The 22,598-nt window shown below is 40.2% G+C and overlaps 1 protein-coding gene across 4 annotated transcripts in view; it reads left to right on the top strand.

The window, feature by feature from the left end:
* LOC144071549 (transcription factor SOX-6-like) overlaps positions 1–22,598 on the top strand; it is a 75,523-nt gene that overhangs the window by 26,545 nt on the left and 26,380 nt on the right. For all 4 annotated transcript variants that reach the window (XM_077596762.1, XM_077596763.1, XM_077596760.1 and 1 more), the window contains exons 4-9: positions 3,018–3,225; positions 4,101–4,326; positions 11,626–11,715; positions 15,145–15,317; positions 16,427–16,495; positions 22,295–22,418. In XM_077596762.1, the coding sequence (XP_077452888.1) occupies positions 3,019–3,225; positions 4,101–4,326; positions 11,626–11,715; positions 15,145–15,317; positions 16,427–16,495; positions 22,295–22,418 (889 nt within the window). In that variant the 5' untranslated portion in view covers position 3,018. The remainder of the gene's footprint in view (positions 1–3,017; positions 3,226–4,100; positions 4,327–11,625; positions 11,716–15,144; positions 15,318–16,426; positions 16,496–22,294; positions 22,419–22,598) is intronic.

Here is a 22,598-nt window from a genome sequence, read left to right as displayed (position 1 = left end):
ATTTTCTTTACATGCTCCAACCATTTTTGGGGGCTAAGCTAGAATGGATTCATGGCATTCCCCTTCATTTTTATTTGGGAAAAATGAGTATTTTGAAGTTTCAGACAATCCATTCAACTTGTATCGCAAGGGTGCCACTGTATATCAAGGGTGCCTGTTGTGCTGACACAGTGACCGAGTGTGCTGCTAAATTGAGGTGAGACACAGCGGCCACGCTGTCAACTGTTGACTTGGGTCTTCAATGGTTGCTTCCAAGCTGCCTTCAATGGCTCACTGTGCGCGCGTGAAGTAAATCAATGTATGTGGACTGTTGTGTTTGCTTGCTGGGTTGTGTTGCCCTGCCAGCAAAACCAAGCGACACACAAGGTAGAGTGTTGGTCTATCCAACCACTTCTGAACGGTGGCGGTTAACAGTTGGCATAGTTGCACTTGTTTACACCCACTGGACAAACACCATATTTATCTTCAAAAAACACACTCACTCATTTGATTGATATTTTCCATCCTTGGGGTAATGAAGTGAACACATTCTAGTTCATGAGGTAATGAGAGAAGGCCTTTATTGCATAGGAGCACAATTGTATATTTGTCAAGTGTATTTTCTTTTTTTTTGCCTAGCATTTCTTGCCACTAATGGTGATTTTATAAAGTATTTTGAAGTAATAACTTTTACCAAGGCGTCAGCATACAACATATATAATAAAATACTAAGTTTCAGTTTTATTTGCACATCTGCCTCATGTTTGTATCGGTTTTGAATGTGACTACGATTTGCCATTTTATAACGTGATTAAAAGTACATCCAGTATGTGATTCACATTCTCAGTCTAGTTTGTCTTTTAAAACCCCACAAGTAGTGGAATTTCAACTCGATGGCTGTTTCATTCCAAGAGTAGCTGGCTGACTTTTCAATATTCTTCATCTATCCTTCAGACTTTATCTTCATCTTACGATAGTTATGTCCATCAATATCGTGTTGTACGACGTCTGATTCATCTTCAACACTGGTTACAGTATAAGACAGAGGCAAAATTGGGTTTTCATTTAGGTCAAATCCTTAGTACAGGGGGTGTTCAGACTTTTTCCTTGAGGCCCTCTTTAAAAAAAATTCAAAGGATTCAATGGCCAACTCTAAATCCATCCACTTTCATTTGTTAAACAGAGGATCGGAATCAGGTTAAAAAAGGTTCAGAATTCTTCTTTTTTTAACCCAATAGAAGCTGAGCAGGGGGGTAGGATGACATGTATTAGCCCTTAATGTCATCCAAAAATGCTCCAGCCTCAAATGGCTGACTTCCTATTCCATTTAGTGTATGGTCCCCATTACTCCTTCATGTCCACATGCTAACACATTTACGTCAGTTTAATGTCAAGGGAAATATTTTCAATCTTTCCTAGAGATGCTGTCACGTGAATTTTGGGGACCCAAAAATAGTACATAATTTTAACCAAGCTGCACAGCATTAAAAAAAGCTAACTTAAACTAAAAAAACATCTTAAAATGGTGCTTAGAGAGTTGATTATTATTTTTTTGTGATGTGAGATGGGGGAATCTGAGGTGTTTCGTCTTCTTCACAAGATGACTTTTAAGCATCAAAGAAGTGTCGCTGCTGAATGTTTCTGTTTTGGGTGGCATCGGTAGGCTGATGGTAGCGGTGGTGTAGTAGGGCAGCGATCTTTGGGGGGGGACAGACGTGTGTCGGCATTCCTAAGGCCTGACCTCTGACAGCGCCCCCTCTAACAAGGCTCCTCACAGACTTAAGGCACACAAGGCCCATTCTCAGTCTTTCCCACTCTCTTTCTCTGTCCCTGTGTCTTTATTTGTCCAGTCCACCCACCCAGCTGCTTTTTAGCAAGCCATTCATACGCACCTGGGAGTTGTCCCGATGTGGTATGGACCTTCACGCAAAAAAAATAAATAAACACAGTTGAATTGTTCAAGTGACATTTTTGGAGAAAACATGGCACACTTGTGGATGAAATGGAAGTCACAATTTTCCTTGAGACAAACAGTTAAATAGAAATTTGCTTTTGTATTTAAAGTGCTTCTTTTTATACCTGTATAGCGGATAAGAATTGACTGCAGAATGTGACTCAAATCAATAATTGTACAGGTAGCAAAGCTGTTTGTTTCAATTAAATCGCCATGATTTCTTCAGGGAGACTTCAAGCGTACTGGTGGATGGAAAGCCGACAAAAGCACAAGGTGGCCTTCTCTTGTTTCATTCATTTTTCATGGAAAGAATTGGCCGAGAAGGGAAAAACAATTCAGTGAAAAAGTCCTCCCTCTCCCGTTTGTTTGCCACAAGGAGTAGGTTTTGTCTGAGTCGTCTTCTTGGGCTCCACAAGTGGCAGAAGGGACCTGGTGACTCAATGCCGCTTTGTGTGCGCTTACTTTTTTCCGAGGGGTGGGGGGCTCCTCTCATCTGTCACAGGTCTCTCTCCAACCCGCTGCCCACAATGCACGATTGTTTGTTGCTAGGTCCCCCCAACCACCTCCTTGGGGAAGATTGAACAGCGCTTTCCTGCCAAATACCGAGCCTGGTTTTTGCTCTCTGTGGTTTGATGTCAGTCTTGGCCTTCGAAATTAGAGTTGACTTTAGTATAAAGAAGCAACCATCTTGCTTTTCTAGAATTGGTAGGTAATTCTGGGCACCAAGATTTGGGGGATTAATCAAGCATTTATTGCAGAATATCAAAGAAAATCGGTACAGTGTAAATTGCATGTTCTTTGTTAGCACGGCATACCTCATTTTTGATTAAACATCACATCTGTGATGTTTTTACACTCTTCACAAAGTGTCGACAGTCTGCCACTTATGGAAACTAGTTGCCGAATCATAAACACTGCCCGTCATTTCAGACGTTCTCGGCCGCGTGTCTCGGTCAAACTGAATTACGAGCTTGGTCACAGCATGAATTAAACTTGTGCTGCCAACATTGCCAACAATTCTTTCACAAATGTTTTTTTCTTTTTCACAAAACGAGAAGAGCTTATAGACTTTCTCCCTTTCCAGAATGATGTCTTCCATACAAGCATCGCCTCCCGAGGAAGAGGAGGCGTTCGGCCGCAGCAACAACAACACGGTCTGGCTCAACGACCACAGGCCCAAGGAGACGCAGTTGCCCTCCCCGCCCGAGCGGCCCCTCCCTGCCGAACTGCAGCCAATCCGAGGGAAGCAAGCGGACGGCGACTCGTGGGACAATGTTGAATCTGCTGTGATGGTGAGGGAGAACACGGCTCATAAAACACGGGTGAAACGTGCAAGGGGTGAGATCTCTTGCATAGTGATGTACAAGCATACTCGTAGTATGCACACAGACTGTGTGCTGCAGGCACTGCTGAAGGCAACCCAGTGTGGGCCATCCTCTGGAGGTTTTGACCCTTTGGTTTGTCTCAGCTACCTGTCTTTGTGTACAGTTTACTGTATGTTTATGTGTACTTTGACGAGAATTGGTTTTTGGGAGGTTATCCAGAATATACAGTCACTTATTCAGGAACACATTTATTTAAGACACGCAGTAAATAGTGTGCATGAATGATTTTATTTTTTTTCCATTTAACAAGATAACACTAGGGAAAGAAGATTTGGATTGGCCTTATTCAAATAACTTTTTGAAGTATTAGTTATTGTCAAGGTAATCCAAATTCCTCCTTTTACCTGGAATGTCATGTTTTGATAGACATTTTTTTTTTCTGGATTTATTTACTAAAATATTCAACTCACTGACTTGTTTGTCATTTTAAATTAGTTGGGTTCTTCTGTTGATGTCGAATAAGTTAAAAAAAAGTTTTTGATCATTCATTTTGATTATTTTATTTTTGGTTTGGGCTAAAGAAAAAACGTATCACTTTATTAAACTAACTTGATAGAAATTTGTTCTTTTTCTGTTGAAAGATATGTTTCAAAATATTGATACGTTAAAACAATACCATTTTCAAATAGATGAATGAATCTAAAAATGATGTTTTAATTTGAGGCAATAATGTGACGTTATATTAATATATTTTATTCACATTTAGAGTACAAAGCTATTTCATTCAAATTCTGAAAACCACAGGCACCCAACACCTGATAAGCTGAACATTTTCCTTTCAGCACACAGAGAGCACAAATAAAGGCTCCTCCATCGTCTACTCTTACCGTCCCAATTCAACCTCACCGCTCAAGCCTGAGGAGTGTTCCCGAGATCGTGGCGAGCAGACAGTGACGGGCGCGGGCTTGGCCTTGGGCACGCCAGAACGCCGCAAGGGGAGCCTGGCGGATGTGGTGGACACGCTGAAGCAGAAGAAGCTGGTTGAGATGACCAAGACGGAACAGGACGGTAAGGCCACACTAAGTGACTTGCCTGATAATTACTTTGTTCTTTCGAACACGGAAACCAACCTACTGGGCCAGAATAAGACAAAAAAGTACTTTTGAAAGGGGGAGTTTTGGTGTGGCGGCCTACTTTGCAGGAAAGGAAATACTGAAAAAGGTGACTCATTTGTCTGTATGTCCAGCATATTGACAAAGGTGTTGGATTCTTCAAATGGGTATATTTTTGCCGATGCCCTTTTAGAACGTAATTAGCAACTTCAATATTTCAAATGGATCTTAATAAAAAGACTTGACAAAATGAAATATGAAAGGACATTTCTCACAACTACTAGTGTGTATGTGAAGTCACAAGTGCTCTGGGATACTTTGTCTTCTCCACGCCAAAGTTTCTTTTGAAGATTCCAAATTACAACGGCGCACTGGCTCCGCGTTTGTTAGATCTCAATATCAATCGGTGAAAACGCAGCTTTCCCTTTTTTAGCGCCTTTCTGATCTCAAGTCTTTGCACGGGAGACGCAGCGGGTTCTCCCAGCATGCCTCGACCTGCCCGCCCTCTAAGGCGCATGCAACGCCATCAAGCAGCCTGTCGCGGCGGCACGTGGTAATCGGGATATCAGAGCGCCGCTTGATCTCTCTTTGACTTTTTCATTGACGTGCTAAATGGGACGGCCGCAGGCGTGATACCGTATCGAGTCTTTTTACTTGAAAGATGGCCGCCCGGCGTTCTTATGTGGTTCTCAGAAGGAGGCTCTGAGGGCCAGGGGGCGGCATGTCATGGCATCTCTCTGTCACGACACAAATGTATTTTGTATGTTTTGATTTTCAAAGAAAGCAAACTATAGACTTTGCTGGTGTGAATACGCACGCCCTTAATATTAGCTCTCAGGGGTGAAAGCCCCACCTGGTAAACAGGTTGTCTCGGTAAATGACCCCTCGGTAATTGACATCTCAACAATGCCATCCTCCCGCTGTCCTCTCACTGGAAAGATCGCGCCCTCATTAGCCAACGGCATCAAACACAGCACTATCCGCGTTAGCCAACATCACCAACATCAGAATTCAGAGCGAGAACGTGGGCGAGGTCCCTGTTAGGAGGGTCGTTAATGAACACCATACGGTAGATTTCTTGCTCCTTAAAAGTGCCATCAAGTGCTTGTTAAGGTGGCGGAGATCATAACTCTGCACAGAAAGAGTGACGTTTTTGGGTAAAATACGCGGTCAAGATTGAAAACATGGAGGTCAGTTTCCTTCAGATTTCAGCGTTAATTGGAGTTGAGATTTTTCACAAATCGATTTTTTAAAAGTTTAAAGCATAATTATGTGACTATAGACATCCTCACTAGGTTCGTGGGTGGTGCTGGAGCCTATCCCAGTCCGCAATTTATCAATCCACCATCAATCAGCTCGCAGACAAGAAAATACAATTTAAAAAATTGTGCTCATAAATACAATACATGTACTAACTATGTCACTAAGATAGCTATGACATTTTATTCTGATCTGTTTATGGATAATGTGGAGTAGCAACTTTTGTTGTCCTCACCAAGAGGCTTTTTCAGTCCTCCCTATAAATGGACATTTTACCATTTTTTTTCTAAACCCATAAGAATTTAAAGATGTTTTTTTTGGTCTATTTTCTGGCAAAATTGACACTGCTTTGTGATGTGGCAAATTTTCTTCCTCATGTTTTATTTTCGAAGTGGAGAAGGCAAGTATCTTTCCTCACATTTTAGCATTTAGTTGGATGGCCATGTGTTATTATTCAAACTGGACTCAACAAAATGACACGAACGCTAATCCTTGGCCCCGGGGTACTCGCGTAGGGTTAACGGGGGCTGGCGTGGACCCCGACTCCCTCACGCTAACTCAGCCTCGACTTAGCAAGCTTGTTGGAATTTAACACACCATGTCAAATATTGTCATGCGTCATGATTGACAGCGCATCCATGTTTCTTTCATGAGTGGTGAGCACGCACTGTGTTGACATTTATATCAATGCATTGTGGCACCCAAAACACATCACGCCGTTACAGTGAACTACGCGTTCCTGATCTGTAATACTGAAAGATAATCAAAATACCTATTAAAAAGAATTAAGTTGAAATCCCTAGTTTTTGAGTTGTGGCTTTAAGATAAGAAGATGCATTACACAAAGTTACATATTGCTGTTCTATACCCCAAGTGAGCACGTTGACCCTTGTGCATGTGTGAGGGCTTATGGATCCATAGAGCCAGGTGTAAGTCGTTGTGATGACAGCTTAACAGCCCAGTTGGGCCGGGCCCGAGAGCTAAGCTCATTGGCTAATTAACAAGGTCTTGGCTCGGGGGCACCGTGTTTGCCTTGACTCTGCCAGATTGCCACTTTGAGCTCTTTGTATGTGCGCGTGCATCTGTGTGTGTGTGTGTGTGTGTGCTCAGATTAGCATTGTGATTCAACTGTAACAGGCTGACATAGTATTAGGAGCAGTGTGTGTGGAGTCTCTCCATGCTGCTCAGTATAATATGTCTGAGGACGATGACGCTTGGACAGTAATGGACAGAGGAGACCCCAACATTGAGTGTGAGATTGAAATGTAAAAGAAATATAGAAAGTGCATCATAACAATGAATCATTTTGAAATGCAATGACTTACACCCAGTCTAGAGTTTTGGCGATGATCTTTTCTTCTAGAGAGCCTTCCTTGCCTGATGCACACCCCCTTGCTAAAATTTGGCCTGGGCAACCCCCCACTATTGCTCCTCTGTGACCCAAATCAAAGGTCCTCCCAGAGGACCCAGGGCCCTAAACAACGCATGTATTGTCTGAAGCACACGTGCATGTGCGTGTGTGTGTTTTTGTATGCGCATGTGCCTGTATGCGGTTTCATGTATCAGGACTAAAGTGGAACCAGAAGCCAAGGACTTGAACACTTGAGGTTTTCGGGAGCGTGCCTTCCACAAAAAAAACAATCTTTCACTACGACAATCTAACGCGCTCATTTCAGAAGTAGGAATGAGGCTTTTATGGTGCATTGTGCGTATGTTAGCGTTTCATGTTTCTAACTCCTTAGGAAACTAAAGAAATTGAAATTGAAATAATACATTGTTGGTCAAACTGTTGCAGACATTAAAGTTTTATTTTCCAAACAAGCAAAATCTAGGTCACTTTCTAACAAAATAAAAGAAGCTCACTGTTTGATATTACTTTCTTGATTTTTATGAAATTCTTTACTCTGAGCTTTATTTTAATACTTAAATTGTTTTTAGGTAGGCAAAAAAATTCACTTTCATCATTGTTAGAGCAACGTGTTTAAAACACATTGATTAATTCATGTATTATTTTTAGGCAACATTTGAAAGTCATTAAATTAAAAAAAACATTATGATGTATGTGATTGATTTTAATTAAAAGGACTTACTACACGTGTTTGTAAAATGATCAAAACTTCTTTTGAAATTGAGATTTTTTGGCATTTTGGAAAAAAAATTCAAAAACAGAATAAACAATTGCTACATGCAGTATAGTATGAAATACTATGTACATTCCAGCCTGTGTATGAGAAAGTGCTGACATATAAAAAGAGGGTTACATGGAGCTAAGATTCGTCGCACTTCCCCGTGCCCCCCAGTTGTATCTTTGTGTGTGCGTGACTGACGAGAGTGGGTGTCCTCTGACAGATGAAAATAGTTTGTGTGTGTGAAATAGACACCATGCTCACACACAGCCAGGCTAACTGCGTGGCACTGTAATGATTTTACAACACTAATGCTGTGTGAGTGTGCACGATTTAAAGTTCGTAGCAGTGTAGTGGTATTTTATGATTTGTGTTTGTATGTGTGTATGTGTGTGTGTATGTGTGTGTGTGTGTGTGACTTCATGTTTGGACATATGTTGAGTTTGATTTCACACAGACATCAATCCTGCAGGACAGCTGTGAGGACAGCTGCTCCCTCACTCTTGTTCTTCCTCCTCCATTTCACGTCCTGTTTGTGAATTGCTTCCTGTTTCTTTCTTTTGTCATCTCTACTCAACATCCACTGGGTTCTGCGTGATAGACAAAGACGAGGGAGCGCCAAATCTGCGACCATTCAAATTTGCCTTAATCTCTGCCTTGATGTGAGAATGTGCTGTGATACAGGGTTGTCAATCAAAACTTATTTTAGGAGAAACGTTAGATCTTTGCTGCTCGGATCTATTGGTTTTGGAGGGTCTTGGACTACTATCTGCTTCTTTTGCGGCCAAATAAATATACGGTCTTGCAGTGTAAAAATCAATTTTTTGGCTGTATTTTTTCGTGTTAAAAAAATATTTTTTTCATTTTTTTTTTCGGTTGAGGAAAATATAAAACCTCTACCTGACCCCTTTGACAATTGTCACCCTCTTCTCTACTTGATGACGAGACGCTAGGGAATTTTTATGCACGCCACCTTTCTAAACAGCACTTGATCCCGACAGATAAAGATCCATGTAGGGTAAGACTCACAGCCTCCTCCTCGTACGCGCTGTTTACCGCCATGGGAGATATGATAAATTGTACATACTAATTACATTTTCTTGCTTAAGTGCATCTATAAATTGTTGCTGCTATTTTTCAGGTGCCCCCTTGTCGGCTCTGGCCTCCATGAACATGAGCCGAGCCCATTTGTGACTAGAATCCCGATTGATATATATGTATATATATTTTATTTTTTTATTTTTATTCCTTATGTCACTACTGCTCCTTAATTTGGCTAAATAGCTTTCTGAATAGTATACAAGTGACCACAGACACATAAATAGATGCCTCATTATTAATCACACTCTGTACATACTCTGTACTTGTCTGTTTAAACAAAAAAAAAGGAAAGGAAAAAAACACTCAACTCCTTGGAGTACTGATTAAACTCCTGTAAGTAAAATTTTTAAAAATTACAATTTGAAATAGTCTTAATTGCTATATATACAATTTCCGTTTAGATGACTTGGCGCAAAAACCTTCTTTCACTCTTTTCTTTCCTCCTCATTTGCTATAAAATATTTTTGGGGCAATAAAAAAAATAAAATTTCAAATGTTGTTGATTACTATAAATACCAATCCATCGTAGATAACTTGTCACAAAAACCTTTACATAACTTTTCTTTTCTACTCTTGTCTCGAAATCTTGTCCAGGATAGCTTTGATCAGATTAGAATATTTCAAATGGGGTGTTCATGAAACATTTTTATTTTTCAATCAGGTTTTTATTCCAAATTTGTAAATGTTTCCATGTGAATGTAGCCATTGAGGAGGACTGTCTGTGTAAACTTTTCAGTGCCATTGACAGCGCTAGATGTCTGTGACTGACTCAGTAATTAGCACAGGTAATTAGTAGAATGAATGACCTTTTTGAAACGTAACGAAGGGAAATAAATACATCACTACAGTCCAGATGCCAGAAAAGCTATTTGTACTTAATTATCTCACACCATACCACTGCAAGCCACAGTCCTAATCCCACAGTAAGCAGGCGACTCTGATTTAAACAGAATGAAGCGGACGTCTCGTGAGCGCAAAAACGGGCCCCATACTCTCAACATTAAGCCATACACAATAGACGTGACATGCGCGGTGGTCGTGTTTAGCTTTTCTCGCCCACAAACAGGCTATTGTCCCCGACAGCGCCATTCCAAATGCGAATTGCACCCAGGGGCCGTGTTGTCGGTGCCGCACCGATATCGAGAATATGTGTGCAATCTGGAATATGTGTGTGTGTGTGTGTGTGTGTGTGTGTGTGTGTGTGTGTGTGTGTCGAATTTGCATCTTAATCCAGAAGTCCAGCATGATGTCATATTTTCCAATTTGGTTCCAGGTTGCCAAGATTCCAAAAAGTGGAGAGTAAATTGTGCGTGAGATAGATCAAAAGTACAACCTGAAATTTGGCTGACTTTTCTTTCTTTTTTTTGTTTCTGGCATTGAAAAGATGTTTACAGCAGTACTTAAAGACCTCCCTGGCACTTGTACACAGTTGTGCACTTGCCTTATTGACATCTGATGTGAAAATATACTCCTCGCCCAATGCGCAAAATGAACTGTTTGGGAATTTTGCTGGTTTGGCTGGGGTGTCTTTTGCTCCAACCGTTTAATAGATCAGGTTCCATAAACGTTTGTGCTTGCAGTTAAGTTTGGTCATGGGCCCATGTGTACAAAAGAAAGTTGGAATTGAATAACACATAAAACATAGAACCAGAAAAACCTCAAGAGCAACTCTTTCATGAAAAAATGTGTAAAAGAGTCATTTGTTCAACCTTTGGCCCAAGGTGACATTTTTATGACTTCAATCATGGTCATAGTTCTTATTATTGTTAGTCAGAGAAGGACAGCACAATGGTCAAATAGCAAGCACGTCTGATTCACAGTTCAAGGTTCCAATCTGATGGTGACCTTTTACTGAAGTGAAAAAAAACACCACGTATAAAAAAAATAATAATGTCGTAATTTTGTGTGGCATAGTGTCTGTCTGACAGAGGTTTTTCTTTTCATTTTGTTTGTGAGTTTTTGGGTGACTGTGAGAGCACCTCACATTTTCTAGACATTTTTTTCCTTTTTGAATTCATACAGATTGGCAGACTCGCAATTATATTTGTCAAAAAGTTTTTTATTTTTTTATTTTTTTATTATACCTCTGGAAACGTAGCGAACACTTCTGGAAGACACCGACGGACTCTGGCAACCTTTTGCGTCCAACCTGCAATTGAATGGCATTTGCGCAAAAGCCAATGTAGCCTATTTTGATCAAAAAGAACATCTGTGCATGTGGAGATAGTTTTCGAGTTAGAATCGTGACATTGGGCGCTATGGTGGCCCACTGGGCTTGCACATCTGCCTCAAAGTTTAGAGGTCGTGGGTTCGAATGTTGTTACATCTCTGAAGTTTACACATAACTTGTGTGGCTTTTCTTCAGGTACTCATTAAAATACAACCCGCCTAAGATTGCACCCTTTTTCTAAAAAACTGAGCCCATATTCACAAAAAGTGTCTAAATGTTTTATTTTCATTCATTGCTATAAATACAACATTTATTTTAAATATTTGATTGTAAATGCTTTTACTCTCATTAGAATTGTTACCATTTTCAACAATTTTACAACTTTTCTCCCAAAATGATTGAATTGATGACATTTCTATCAGCATAAGTATCATATTTTCTTTATGAAAACTCCTAAATTTTGTTACATTTTGCGACAGGTGTTTTTTTGTTTTCTGCTGTTATTATATCACGTTGTTCTGTATTAATTTGATGACTGTCCCAACTAGTTTTCATGGCGATCACAACTCACCGCAAGCGTGTGTTACTGTCTTTTCAGAATCAACGTGCATGGAGACTCTACTTTCCAAAGACTGGAAGGAGCGTGTAGAGCGTCTCAGCGCCACCGATTTGCTGGGTGATGTCAAAGGTGAGTGGAGTCTTCTGTTCAATCTTTATTTCAGTCTAAATAAAAACTCTGCATCCGCTACAAGTCGTTAAAATTATGTCTGCTATAGGAAAAACAAGGCAAGAAGTATGTAAACCAAAAGCGCATGTAAATCAAACTGGTTATAAAAGCGCAAACATGCTGTAACTCTTTTCCTTTATGTGCATACTTTTAAAGTGCTTGTGCTCCCGGATGCATTAGAGTTGACTTTAAAGTGTACACAATGTAAATGTGGTGCTGATGAAGAGACGTTATCATCCGTAAACACGTTGATTGATGACAAAAAACTCCGAAAAGTGCAGCGTCACGTTGACATTTTGCAATAAGGGTAAGGGGACACATTTGAATGTGTCCCCTTACTGTATGTTTGATTAAAAAAATAAAAAAAAAGTTTAGCAAATATGCATTGCAATGACAATGAGTGTTTGTTAAACAGAGTATATGATGCCAATTACAACATGTATTGGCAAAGATATTTATGGTTGTTATAAACATGGTCTATATTAGCTTTTAGGTTTTCTGTCATCTAAAATAAAAATTAGTCAAACTATACATTGATCAAGTGATCAAGCAGCTACAATTAACGGCTGATAAATGCATGTTAAACATATAAATCCCTCTTTCTTGTTTTATGTATTTACTCATTCAACCTTCATTGTTGAGATATCATCAATGCAAGTCAATCAATCAAGTGATTTTCCATCTATCATTCTTTCATCTATTGGCAAAACAATCCATCCATCATTTAGCTGACATAATGTTTGCCTACCTCTTTACCATCCACTTTGCAATCATCTGTACAAAACCCTTATAATTATATATTATGTTCATCTTCCATGTTTCTCATTTCACAGTGTTGACACTTTTATTGTCTGTCTCTTCACGCAACAATTTGAATAGAATTTCTCCATTGTGCTGTTGTCGTCGTTTTTTTTTAAATCTCCAACTCATCTGATATCTGCGTTTTGCTGAACACATGATTTTCACACACAGTTAGTATTGAACGTTAGACACACATGCTTGTCCATTACAACCTTCTTCACACACAAAAAGACAACTTCATCCGTACACTGGTCAATGTGTGGAAAAGTATCTTTGCAAACAACTGAACATTCTAAAACCTGTGTACTAAAGGGAACTATTTGTGGCATGTGCTGTGAAGCATGCCAAATAATGGATAACGCGGCATGAAAAATAGGTTGTATGGATTATCAATACCAGTTGAATATGCTATATCATATAACAGACAAACACAGTAATAGTTGAGAAGTGATATTTGTTTTATTTTAAGAGCTCTGGAAAGTCTGCAGTTATTATTTAAACAAAAACTGCAGGAGCAATTTGGACACACCTCTCATAATAATAATTTAATAATAATAATAATCGGGCATAGGCCCTGTCGTCATCATCAACAACAAAAGCCTAATTGTCATCACACCCAGAAACTGCGTATGACAAAATTGGTAGTGCTTCTCCATAAGGTGCGTTTTCTCGGCAAAAGACCTTATAAGGGATAGTTTCAGACTCTTAATTTGGCATTCTGCCGTTATGGATACATCGCATCACCCCCCCGAGCGTATCACTGACCTCTCACTGTCTTTCACTTACCTTCAGTCAGCCAGTAGGAGGCAGATCACCACCCAAACATCTTTTCATATTACCTCATCCCGAAGTTATTACACAGAAGGGATTGTGTGTTGTGTTACCGCAAGTTTAGAGTTCTGATGGATGTGGGGAAAAACTGTCCTTAAGCCTACTTGTCCATACTTTGTGGGACCTATAGCGTCTGCCAGAGGGCAGCAGCTGGAACAGATTGTGACCAGGGTGGTGTGGGTCCCCGATGATGTTCCTGGCTCTGCTGAGGTAACGAATAATTGATTCATAATTGATTGTCCACCACCTTCTGCCTTGTGATTGGGTAGCCATCAATGCAGGGTCTCAATCTTGTAATCTTAATTTATTTTTGCTCGAATGGCCAGCCAATAAGTACTAGAGAATTCTGGGTTGACCGCATGAGATTGTTTGATACCTTAAGGAAAAAGAAGGAAAGGCTGGAAGACAAAGAGACAAGAAGAGGAGAATGTAGCCTTTGATATAGGGGTGCTAAGGGCTAATTCTGTGTGTGTTGGTGTGTGTGTGTGTGCGTGCACACGCGAGTTGTCTTGCCGATTCCGGTAGGGGGCCTCACAGAAGGGGACTACAATGGAAACTCTTTTAGTATGCAGGTAATGTCGGGGCCACCCTTCAGTCTCCCTGCTTGGCCCCAGGGCAGGACAAACAAACAAACACACACACACATACTAACACACCCCAACACATGCGTTGCATCATAGCGCTTGTTTTTTTGCACTAACATTTCCATCAAATTCCCTATTGTCCCCGACACTATTGGGAATTTACTTTTTTTTTTGACTCTCACAACAACAAAGAAAAAACAAGTACATGAAATAAAAACTTCTTCGGCTCTTCACATAAAGATACGACATTGTCTTTTTCTGGACAATGAATGTTTTTTTTGAAAACATTTTCAAATAACCGTTTTACACTTTTTATTGAACAAATGTTTTAAGGCAAAGACTATTTAATGACAACATATAAACTGGCATGAATTCATTTTGGCACATACCCAACTTTATCCCACTGTATTGACAAAAATAGTGTTATCAGAATTTCACGATCCTTCCTTGTTGGTAAAATGATAGCGTTAAGATGTAAAAATATCCTGTTTAAGAAAAAAAATCTACAATGCCTACATATCTTATCTCTTCTATAACCTCTTCTGAAATCCCAAGAATGTGAATCATAAAGGAGACAAAAGCTTGTAAAAGCAAGTGCCTTTTATTGTTCTAGAAGTGCAGACATACCGTGCCAGTCACTCGGCGTGTGCGGGCATGACCAATAACAGATTTTCACCTTGTGTGAAGAAGTTTGCGTTGTTACAAGTTTGCCGTGACGTTGGCTGAAAGAGCACTTTGACTTGAAGGCAAAAAGTACACAAAGCTGCAGAAATTCTTTGGAAATTCTAATTATTTTTCATTGAGGATCAAAGAATGATTAAACTTTCAAAAGATTATTACTAATGTGGCTTGCTCAAATTAAAGAGAAAAATGCACTACTTGAACTAAGTGGGAGGCAGGCAGCACATTGCCGACATAAAACAAAAGTTAGCTCACGTTTTTTTCAACATTTCAGTCATGCAAGTATATATATAATAAATCATTTAATAGGTAAAATGGAATTTCTTTTAAATCTGTCTCCTCAGTTTCATTAATTATCCGTTGCGCTTATACTCACAAGGATCACGGGGATGCCAAATTCTATCCCAGCCAACTATGAGCAGTAGGGGGGGACACACCCTGAATTGGTTGGAAAGTCGCAACTTATTTATTTATTCATCATATTGCGGTGTAGGGACGGCCAAGTCCATAGAGGAGAAAGAGCACCAATTGTCGTCCATGATCAGCCAGCTAATCAGCTTGAGGGAGCAGCTCCTCTGCGCCCATGATGAGCAGAAGAAGATGGCTGCCTCCCAGTTGGAAAAGCAGCGGCAGCAGATGGAGCTCGCTCGGCAACAGCAGGAACAGGTACGCTCTGTCATGTTATGTGCGCTTATGCCACTTTTTTTTTTCCATTCGGAATTCAGGACAGAACTTTATTTAGTTCCGTAGTTCTGATGTTAGGATCGCGAGGGTGCTGAAGCCTATCCCATTTTCCCAATTTCTTGTCACTTTACAAAGACTGTCAAGTGTATAGGAGAGGTAAAATGATCAAAACATGTATTCTACACTCTTCCTGTACCACCTATTGTGCGTGTCTCTCACAGCGCTTGACAAACAAACACAACTTTCAAACAGAAAAGTTGCAGTTTTGGTGTCACCTGCTTGTTTGAACAAATAAGCTTTTAGCTGAAAATAGTCATTAGTATATCATAAGTAATACGTGCTTGCTGGTGTCACATTTTATAAATAATGAGGACATTAACATCATCGTTAGGGCCAATGATGTTGGGTCAGTGTGTGACAGGCTGTGTAGAATGTGAAAGGGTGGGTGCCTATCACAACATATTCCTGTGTTCACGGGCTGACAAAGGACAGGAAGATGGCCAGAGAAAAAAAAGATACATTTTTACACCCAGCAGTCATCCAGCTGTTGAGGCATGATCGTCTTCTAACACCCTGGAGACAAAATTAGCCTTTAATGAAATTTGACATGAGTGCAAATGGGCTCCCGCCTTTCGTTTGCCGGCCTGTAATTACGTCGCGGAATAGATGTACCGGATAACCCATCCCGAAGGCGGAGGATTTTTCCCTCGTCAGGTGCTTCACCGTTGGCGATGGATCACTAATGTTTGAAGCGAAACAAATTGAGACAGCGTGTCGACTGATGTTTGCTGAGGCTAGCGAGATAAATTGCGACAATCTGCATATTGTTATTGATAAAAACAATAGTAATGTAAAAGACCTGTCGCTTATTGTGCCTCAATTTCCATTGATAGACGTGTTTAGTTGAGTGAGTGAGTGTATTAGAAGAAACTTTTTATGCTACACACAAGCTTGTGTCCATTTTAATCTTTTGAGAATCGAAACAACTACCATGTATCAGCGATCAAGATTTTCCCCCAACCCATTTAAAACTCACTTTTCCATAATATTTGAATTATATGAATGATTCTTTTGCATCTGTGTTTTTTTAGATTGCTAGACAACAACAACAACTCATGCAGCAACAACATAAGATCAACATTCTCCAACAGCAGATTCAGGTGAGTTCTCGGATTTGTATTTTTTATTTACTTTTTGCCAATGTAAATCAATCTATAGTTTGCTCACAAAACGAGATGTCTACATTCTCTATTCTTGAATATGACCTTACACTTTTGTTGAGAATGTCGACATTGGCCCTAAAGCATACCTGGCGCTACCTACATTGCTGTAGCCGTTTCCTTGTATTAATTCCTTGGCCTCTGTACTCGTTTCAAACACGTTTATTGTACCTTCCATTAATGGACCTGTTGTTGGATGGCGGTAATAACAAGGCAGGCTTAGGCTTCATCTTTTGTTCTCTACGTGGAGAGGTGCGCCTCCATCAACGAACACACAGTGACCCTGTAATTGCAGCGTTGCGGCAGGGTCATTCACCCTTGCATTGATCCCCGCAGCTGCAATCGATGCCCCCAGTTAACTTCCCACTCGTTCTGGCTCTTCTTTTCACTGCTGTGCTTTCTTTTTTCCTTCTATCTAATATTTCATTCAGCATTGATACCATAGACAATTACGACACTTTACATTATTATTTTCCCTAAATGGAGACGTGGTGTGTGAAATGACGACATGACTTCGTAGGAGGCAGATGTGATTTTCTTTTTCTCTTTACTGCTCTTTCCTGATACAATTTATATGATTTGGAATAATAGTTAGTATTAACATGTAAGGACAGTTGTTTTGTGAGGCTCTGATTTCAGACTATTACTGAATGCAAAAGCGGCCTTTTATGTCATTACAATGTGAAAATACAATAGACAGACAAGACGATATATATTTGCTTTCGAGGGGAAAAAACGTAATTTTGTAATTCCTGAAAGCCCTTTAAAACTTTATTAAGCAGCCGAACAGATAAACTAGGTATATTAAAATTTGAGACTTTGGAGCAAAAAAATGTAGAATATGTAGTGTTTCGGTTTTAAGTCGAAGCAGACCATCGGCACATTGGCCGTGACTGGTCCCTGGGCCGAAGCCATGACAACAGCGCTCTCGGCATCTCGCCAACACGTGCCATTGTTGCCTCATTCCCGCACACTTTGCAGCACATTGAAGCAATTCTGGCCTGGCGTGGAGCGAGCGGTCCAGCTGAGATCTCTACAATAACCCGCTGCTATCCTTTTAGAAGCGGTTTGTTCAAACTCGCTCCAGCGCCCGTGCCTCACAGCATGGACCAGAATCCGAGTTGTTGCACCCCCGTGGTTTGATGGCCCTAATGAAGTCCAATGTGAGCTTTATCAAGGTTCACGGGGGCGGGGCCCTTGTGCCTAAAATAAGTTATAAAAAAACAAAAAACAACACACACATACACAAGAGCTCGTTAACTACTTCACACCAGAAGCAGCAGACGAGAGATCCAAAGCCAGGGGTTCATGGGGATGTGTGTGGGGCGAACGGGAATCCTGCTGATGACAGCGGGTCGAGATTGTCCAATTGCTTACATTGCTTTGATGAAAAAAAAGGGATAGAAATGGAGGTCAGGCACAATCTAAGCATCTTTTGTTCACAGTTGGAGCGTCTCACAGCATCCACTTATACAAGGACACCAACCTTATCAGGCTATCTGTCCAGCTCGCTATTTGATTAATTAAGTGCTGCACTACCTCAAAGTTCTAGTTTTCTAAACGGCATATTTGTGGGTAGAATTTTTGGGGTTGCTAATTAGAAAATGATTTGGCAAATCGAAAAAGTGTAGTCACACCTGATGTAAACTGTCACCAAATTTAATGTTTCATCACAGTCTAGTGTCCTAATGCGCTATGTTTACTCAATTTGTTTTGGAACTATCTTAAACAATCAGCAGAAAATATATTTTCCCGTCAAATTATAGATTTGTTAGCTGTTGAAAACATCTGGTTAGAAATGATTGGTTATGAAAATTCTACTTGCTTTTATGTTTTGTTATTGAAATGATTTATTTGGCATAAAACCTTCCTCATGTGCAATCCACACACTATATTTGTCCATAAAGAGTCCAATGAAAATCTCACAAGCCCTCCGTTTTGCCATTGAACCACTGTTTGTTCAGACCGGTCTGCTTCCACTTATCAAATCCAGACGTCCTCTCGGCCAAAACTCTCAGCAGAGATGACCACGCGCTACTGTTTGACATGGCTACTTGGCTTCTATAGTATGGACATAGTCCGGCCGACTCACTAAGTTTTTACCTCCTATGGGTTCCTAAAATATGCTGTTTTCAAGCCACTGTCAGATCTACACGGAAGCACCAAAACCACAGTTTGAGTGTAATTTGCTTCATGGTGAAATGGTGCTTCCACAAGGGAGTACAGTAATCCTTCGATTATCACGTCTTCACTTATCGCAAATTCACTACTTCGCAATTTTTTCCGCTATCATTTTTTAAAAAATGTTTTTTAAAAGTTCATCAAAATGTGAAAATCCACGCTAAAACTCGTAAGCAGAAGCCAGTCTTGCTACTAGGACTCAGCACTGAAGAAAAAAAAAGTTATAATAGGGGTGACCCTACTTCGTTATTTTTCAATTAGGTATCAGAAAGCCGTACTCTCGATTTCATAGCTGCCAGTAGAGAGTGGCGAGTCGATCAGCGGCTCATTTCCATAATTTCGGACAACTTTTTTAAATGTGGTTCATTTTAGCAAGACTATAAAGAGGCTGTGTGTCTTACTACTTTTGTAAGAAAAATCGAACAAACTTACATACTGGTCCAAGTTCCTGGGTGTATTTTTTTCCTTTACAATTGTGTGTGCGTTACTGCTGCCGAGTTCAAAGTGACCCGTGTTTCCTGTCATGTGGTTTTAAATGGTGTAGAGAGCCAGTGGGGGGATGTCCACAGGTTAAAGAAATACTTCCGAAGGCCCCTTTGTCTTATAGATATGATTTCACACATACATTGACATCCACTTGTGTTTTATTAAGCAGGCTTGAAAGGCCAAATGTTGCCTTTTGTATTGGATAGTTTATATTTTATTGTTATGTCAAGTGTTAACACACTCCTGCGCAACATTTGTATCAAATCTTAATCTGTCCTTTTGCAACTCTAAATTGAAACTTTTGCTCTCAAAGACCAAAATGTTTTTTGTTTTATTTTTTAAATATGTTGGTTCAATATGAAATGTGCTAATCGATTATGCTGGCAGAAGACACAAGCTCGTTAGTCTACTTTTACCATATTTCCCTTTTTCTGACAAAGATAATATCTTTATAGGCGCTCATGTCAATGTCAGCTTTCATAAATTTCAAATCCTGGCTGGTATTGCAGTTTAATATGCACATTTATCCAGCATTTAAAATATCTGATGACCATTCAACAATACTAACTAGAATAAAAACTCACCAAGGCTAAAAAAAATTAATTATTGATTTTCCTTTTTCATCTTCTGTGCTTGTGTGTGTGTGTGTGTGCATATTGAGTTATTACCATCGTGGTGATGGTGTGTGTGTGTGTTTGTTTGTGGGCCTCACTTGTTGGGGGACAGGCGCGCATCTTTGTAAAAGCCGTCCCTGTAATAGCTCTCATATGTGGCCCATTTCCCTTCAGGACCCACAAAGGCGCTCGGCCCCTGACCGCAGCGCGCGGGCTGGAGCTAACGGGGCTAATTAATGACTGCAAAGCCACACTCCTCCTCCTCTTCTTTCCCCTCCTTCTGTTGTTCATTTATAGCTTTTGTGCAAGCACTTTACTCCACTTCCATCTTTAGGTTGTTGTTTATGTATTGTTCTATTATTATGGTCTTCACTTCATATTTTCAACGTGATGTGTTATTTGCATCACTATAGAAACCCATAAACATAATTTTGGGGTTACTGTTTGCAGTGACTCAGGATGATGGGGAAGAGGGGGTGTCATGATGTAATCCATAATCCAGACCAAGTTTATTTTATTTATGAGAGCAATTTAACACCACAACACATGAGCAAGATGACTTAGTAGAGTTTTGTGTTTTTGGGCAAGTCATCAAACTTTACTGCCAAGTTTGCCCAACACACAATGACACAAATCTTTTGAAATTTGGTGGTGTCCATTTGTCTTTTTACGGAAAGTTAATATTTAGAAGTACTCAGACCAAAATTGGCAGGTTGACCTAAAAGTAGGGGTGTGACAATATATCGATATGCTGAAATAGAGCAATACCTATATGTTATCTGTATGCTTCTGCCAAGAATTGATAAATCTTTTTAAAAATATGTCACAATCTGTGCTGGAATCTATTGATTTCAGGTTTGAAAGAACTCCTGCGCAAGGCGATAATATCGTATTATTAAAAACTTGTAAGGTGAGGTGCTTGTATCATGAGGGCCCAATGTATTTGAAAGAAACTACAGTTGTAGCTTCATAAATTGAAATGGTAGCTTGCACTTGGAATGTTTCAGGGAGTATATTTAATGTAGTAATTTAGTTAACAGATCAATTACATGCCCCAAATTGAAATGGTAGCGCGCACTTGGAATGTTTCAGGGAGTATATTTAATGTAGTAATTTAGTTAACAGATCAATTACATGCATACCCCTCAAACTCTTAAAATGCCATGCCATAAAAGACACAGGAAGTCTTTGCATTAATATTAGATACATACTGTAAACGTAGCTCTGATTTTATATCTACCTGTTGGTATAAATAAGGGCATTCATTGCCAAGAAAATATACAGATTTGACACGCTTTCCTCATCTTGCTGGCCACCTGGCTACAATCAAACCATTTTTTGTGGGGCAATCGCAAGCACAGTTCTGTAACAATGGCCGTGACGTTATATGGATCCTGAAATTGATAGGCAAACAACCATTTTTTATTAGGGTTTTCACTTCAGGTCAGGGTGCTTGCTTTCACCCATTTGGAAGAACCGGGTGCCTGTTGTTTCAAGCTATTATGAAATGCTTCAATGGTCTTGGTACCCAATTCAAGGGAACCATAATGTTCAGACTTTTAACAAAGCTGACAACGAACTAGTCTAAAGACTCACACAAAGATTCCAAGTTGTTTTATGTTACTCCGTCCGATTCGTCGCCATGGAGACGCCGCCGTCCTTGTTGCCCTGCGCACAAGACGACTATTAATAACGTGTCAGCGTATGTACACGTTCCTTGTGCCTATAGGTATGTGCATGTTTGCGTGTGTAGTGAGCAAGGGGCCCTTGTGTTTTTTTAGGGGCCGAGCAGGGCCCGGACCCCCCTCAACTAGTGGGTAAAAGGAGATCTTTGTGTGTTTGTGCTCCCAGTCAGTCCCAGCGTTCCCAGAGGAGCACAATGAATGGAAGCTTTTTTTTGTCCCATTGTACAATCCCTCACTCTCTTTACGCTACCAACCATCACCATGCATTACCTTCGCCACAACTCCATTGAATACATTTTTAAATTGAATTTAAATCATGTGATTTGCATAGCTCCCATTGTACTGAGTGGCCTATGTTGTTGTTCCACTTCCATTTATGGTTCCGTAGTTATGTAGACTTTGGTGATTCCATCAAAAAAAAACAAAGAAGCAAGACAAAAGTGAGTTCATTAGGGGTACATTTGTCAAATAATAGTTTTCTGTACTGATTTTTTTTAACTATGTTTGGATTACTAAGTAGTGATCAAATCATTTCTTTTCAGTGCCATAGTTTGACAACAAAATAGATTATTTAATTGTTTAAATGTAATTTGGCATGTGCACTCTCTGGTTAGGGGCTAGGCAGGCAGATTTCATTTCTGAATGTTACAAATTATTCATAAGCAGATATAATTATTGGACAAAGTGTTAACTGCTCCCTTTGAATATCGACCGAGTCGCGGGTGCTGCCATATTTATGTACACTGATTATATGTCACTCGTCCATCTCGCAGGTCCAAGGTCACATGCCCCCCCTCATGATCCCTGTGTTCCCGCACGATCAGAGGTCTTTGGCGGCCGCCGCAGTCGCTGCACAGCAAGGCTTCCTCTTTCCACCGGGCATGTCCTACAAGCCAGGTATTCTCACCCTTGCTAACACGCACACGCACACACACAAACGCACACAGACATTGAACAATGCAGAGATGAAACTGGGGGAAATAAATGTTTTCTGGATAAACAATCTGCCCCGTTAACAAAGACATCCCCTATCAGCAGCACCTCCCACGGTCTGACACATACACACCCACACACACA

This window comes from Stigmatopora argus, chromosome 3 (assembly GCF_051989625.1).
Source record: "Stigmatopora argus isolate UIUO_Sarg chromosome 3, RoL_Sarg_1.0, whole genome shotgun sequence".
NCBI lineage: Eukaryota > Metazoa > Chordata > Actinopteri > Syngnathiformes > Syngnathidae > Stigmatopora > Stigmatopora argus.
Note: the sequence above shows the minus strand (reverse complement) of the source record. Positions and strands in the feature narration are given on the sequence as shown.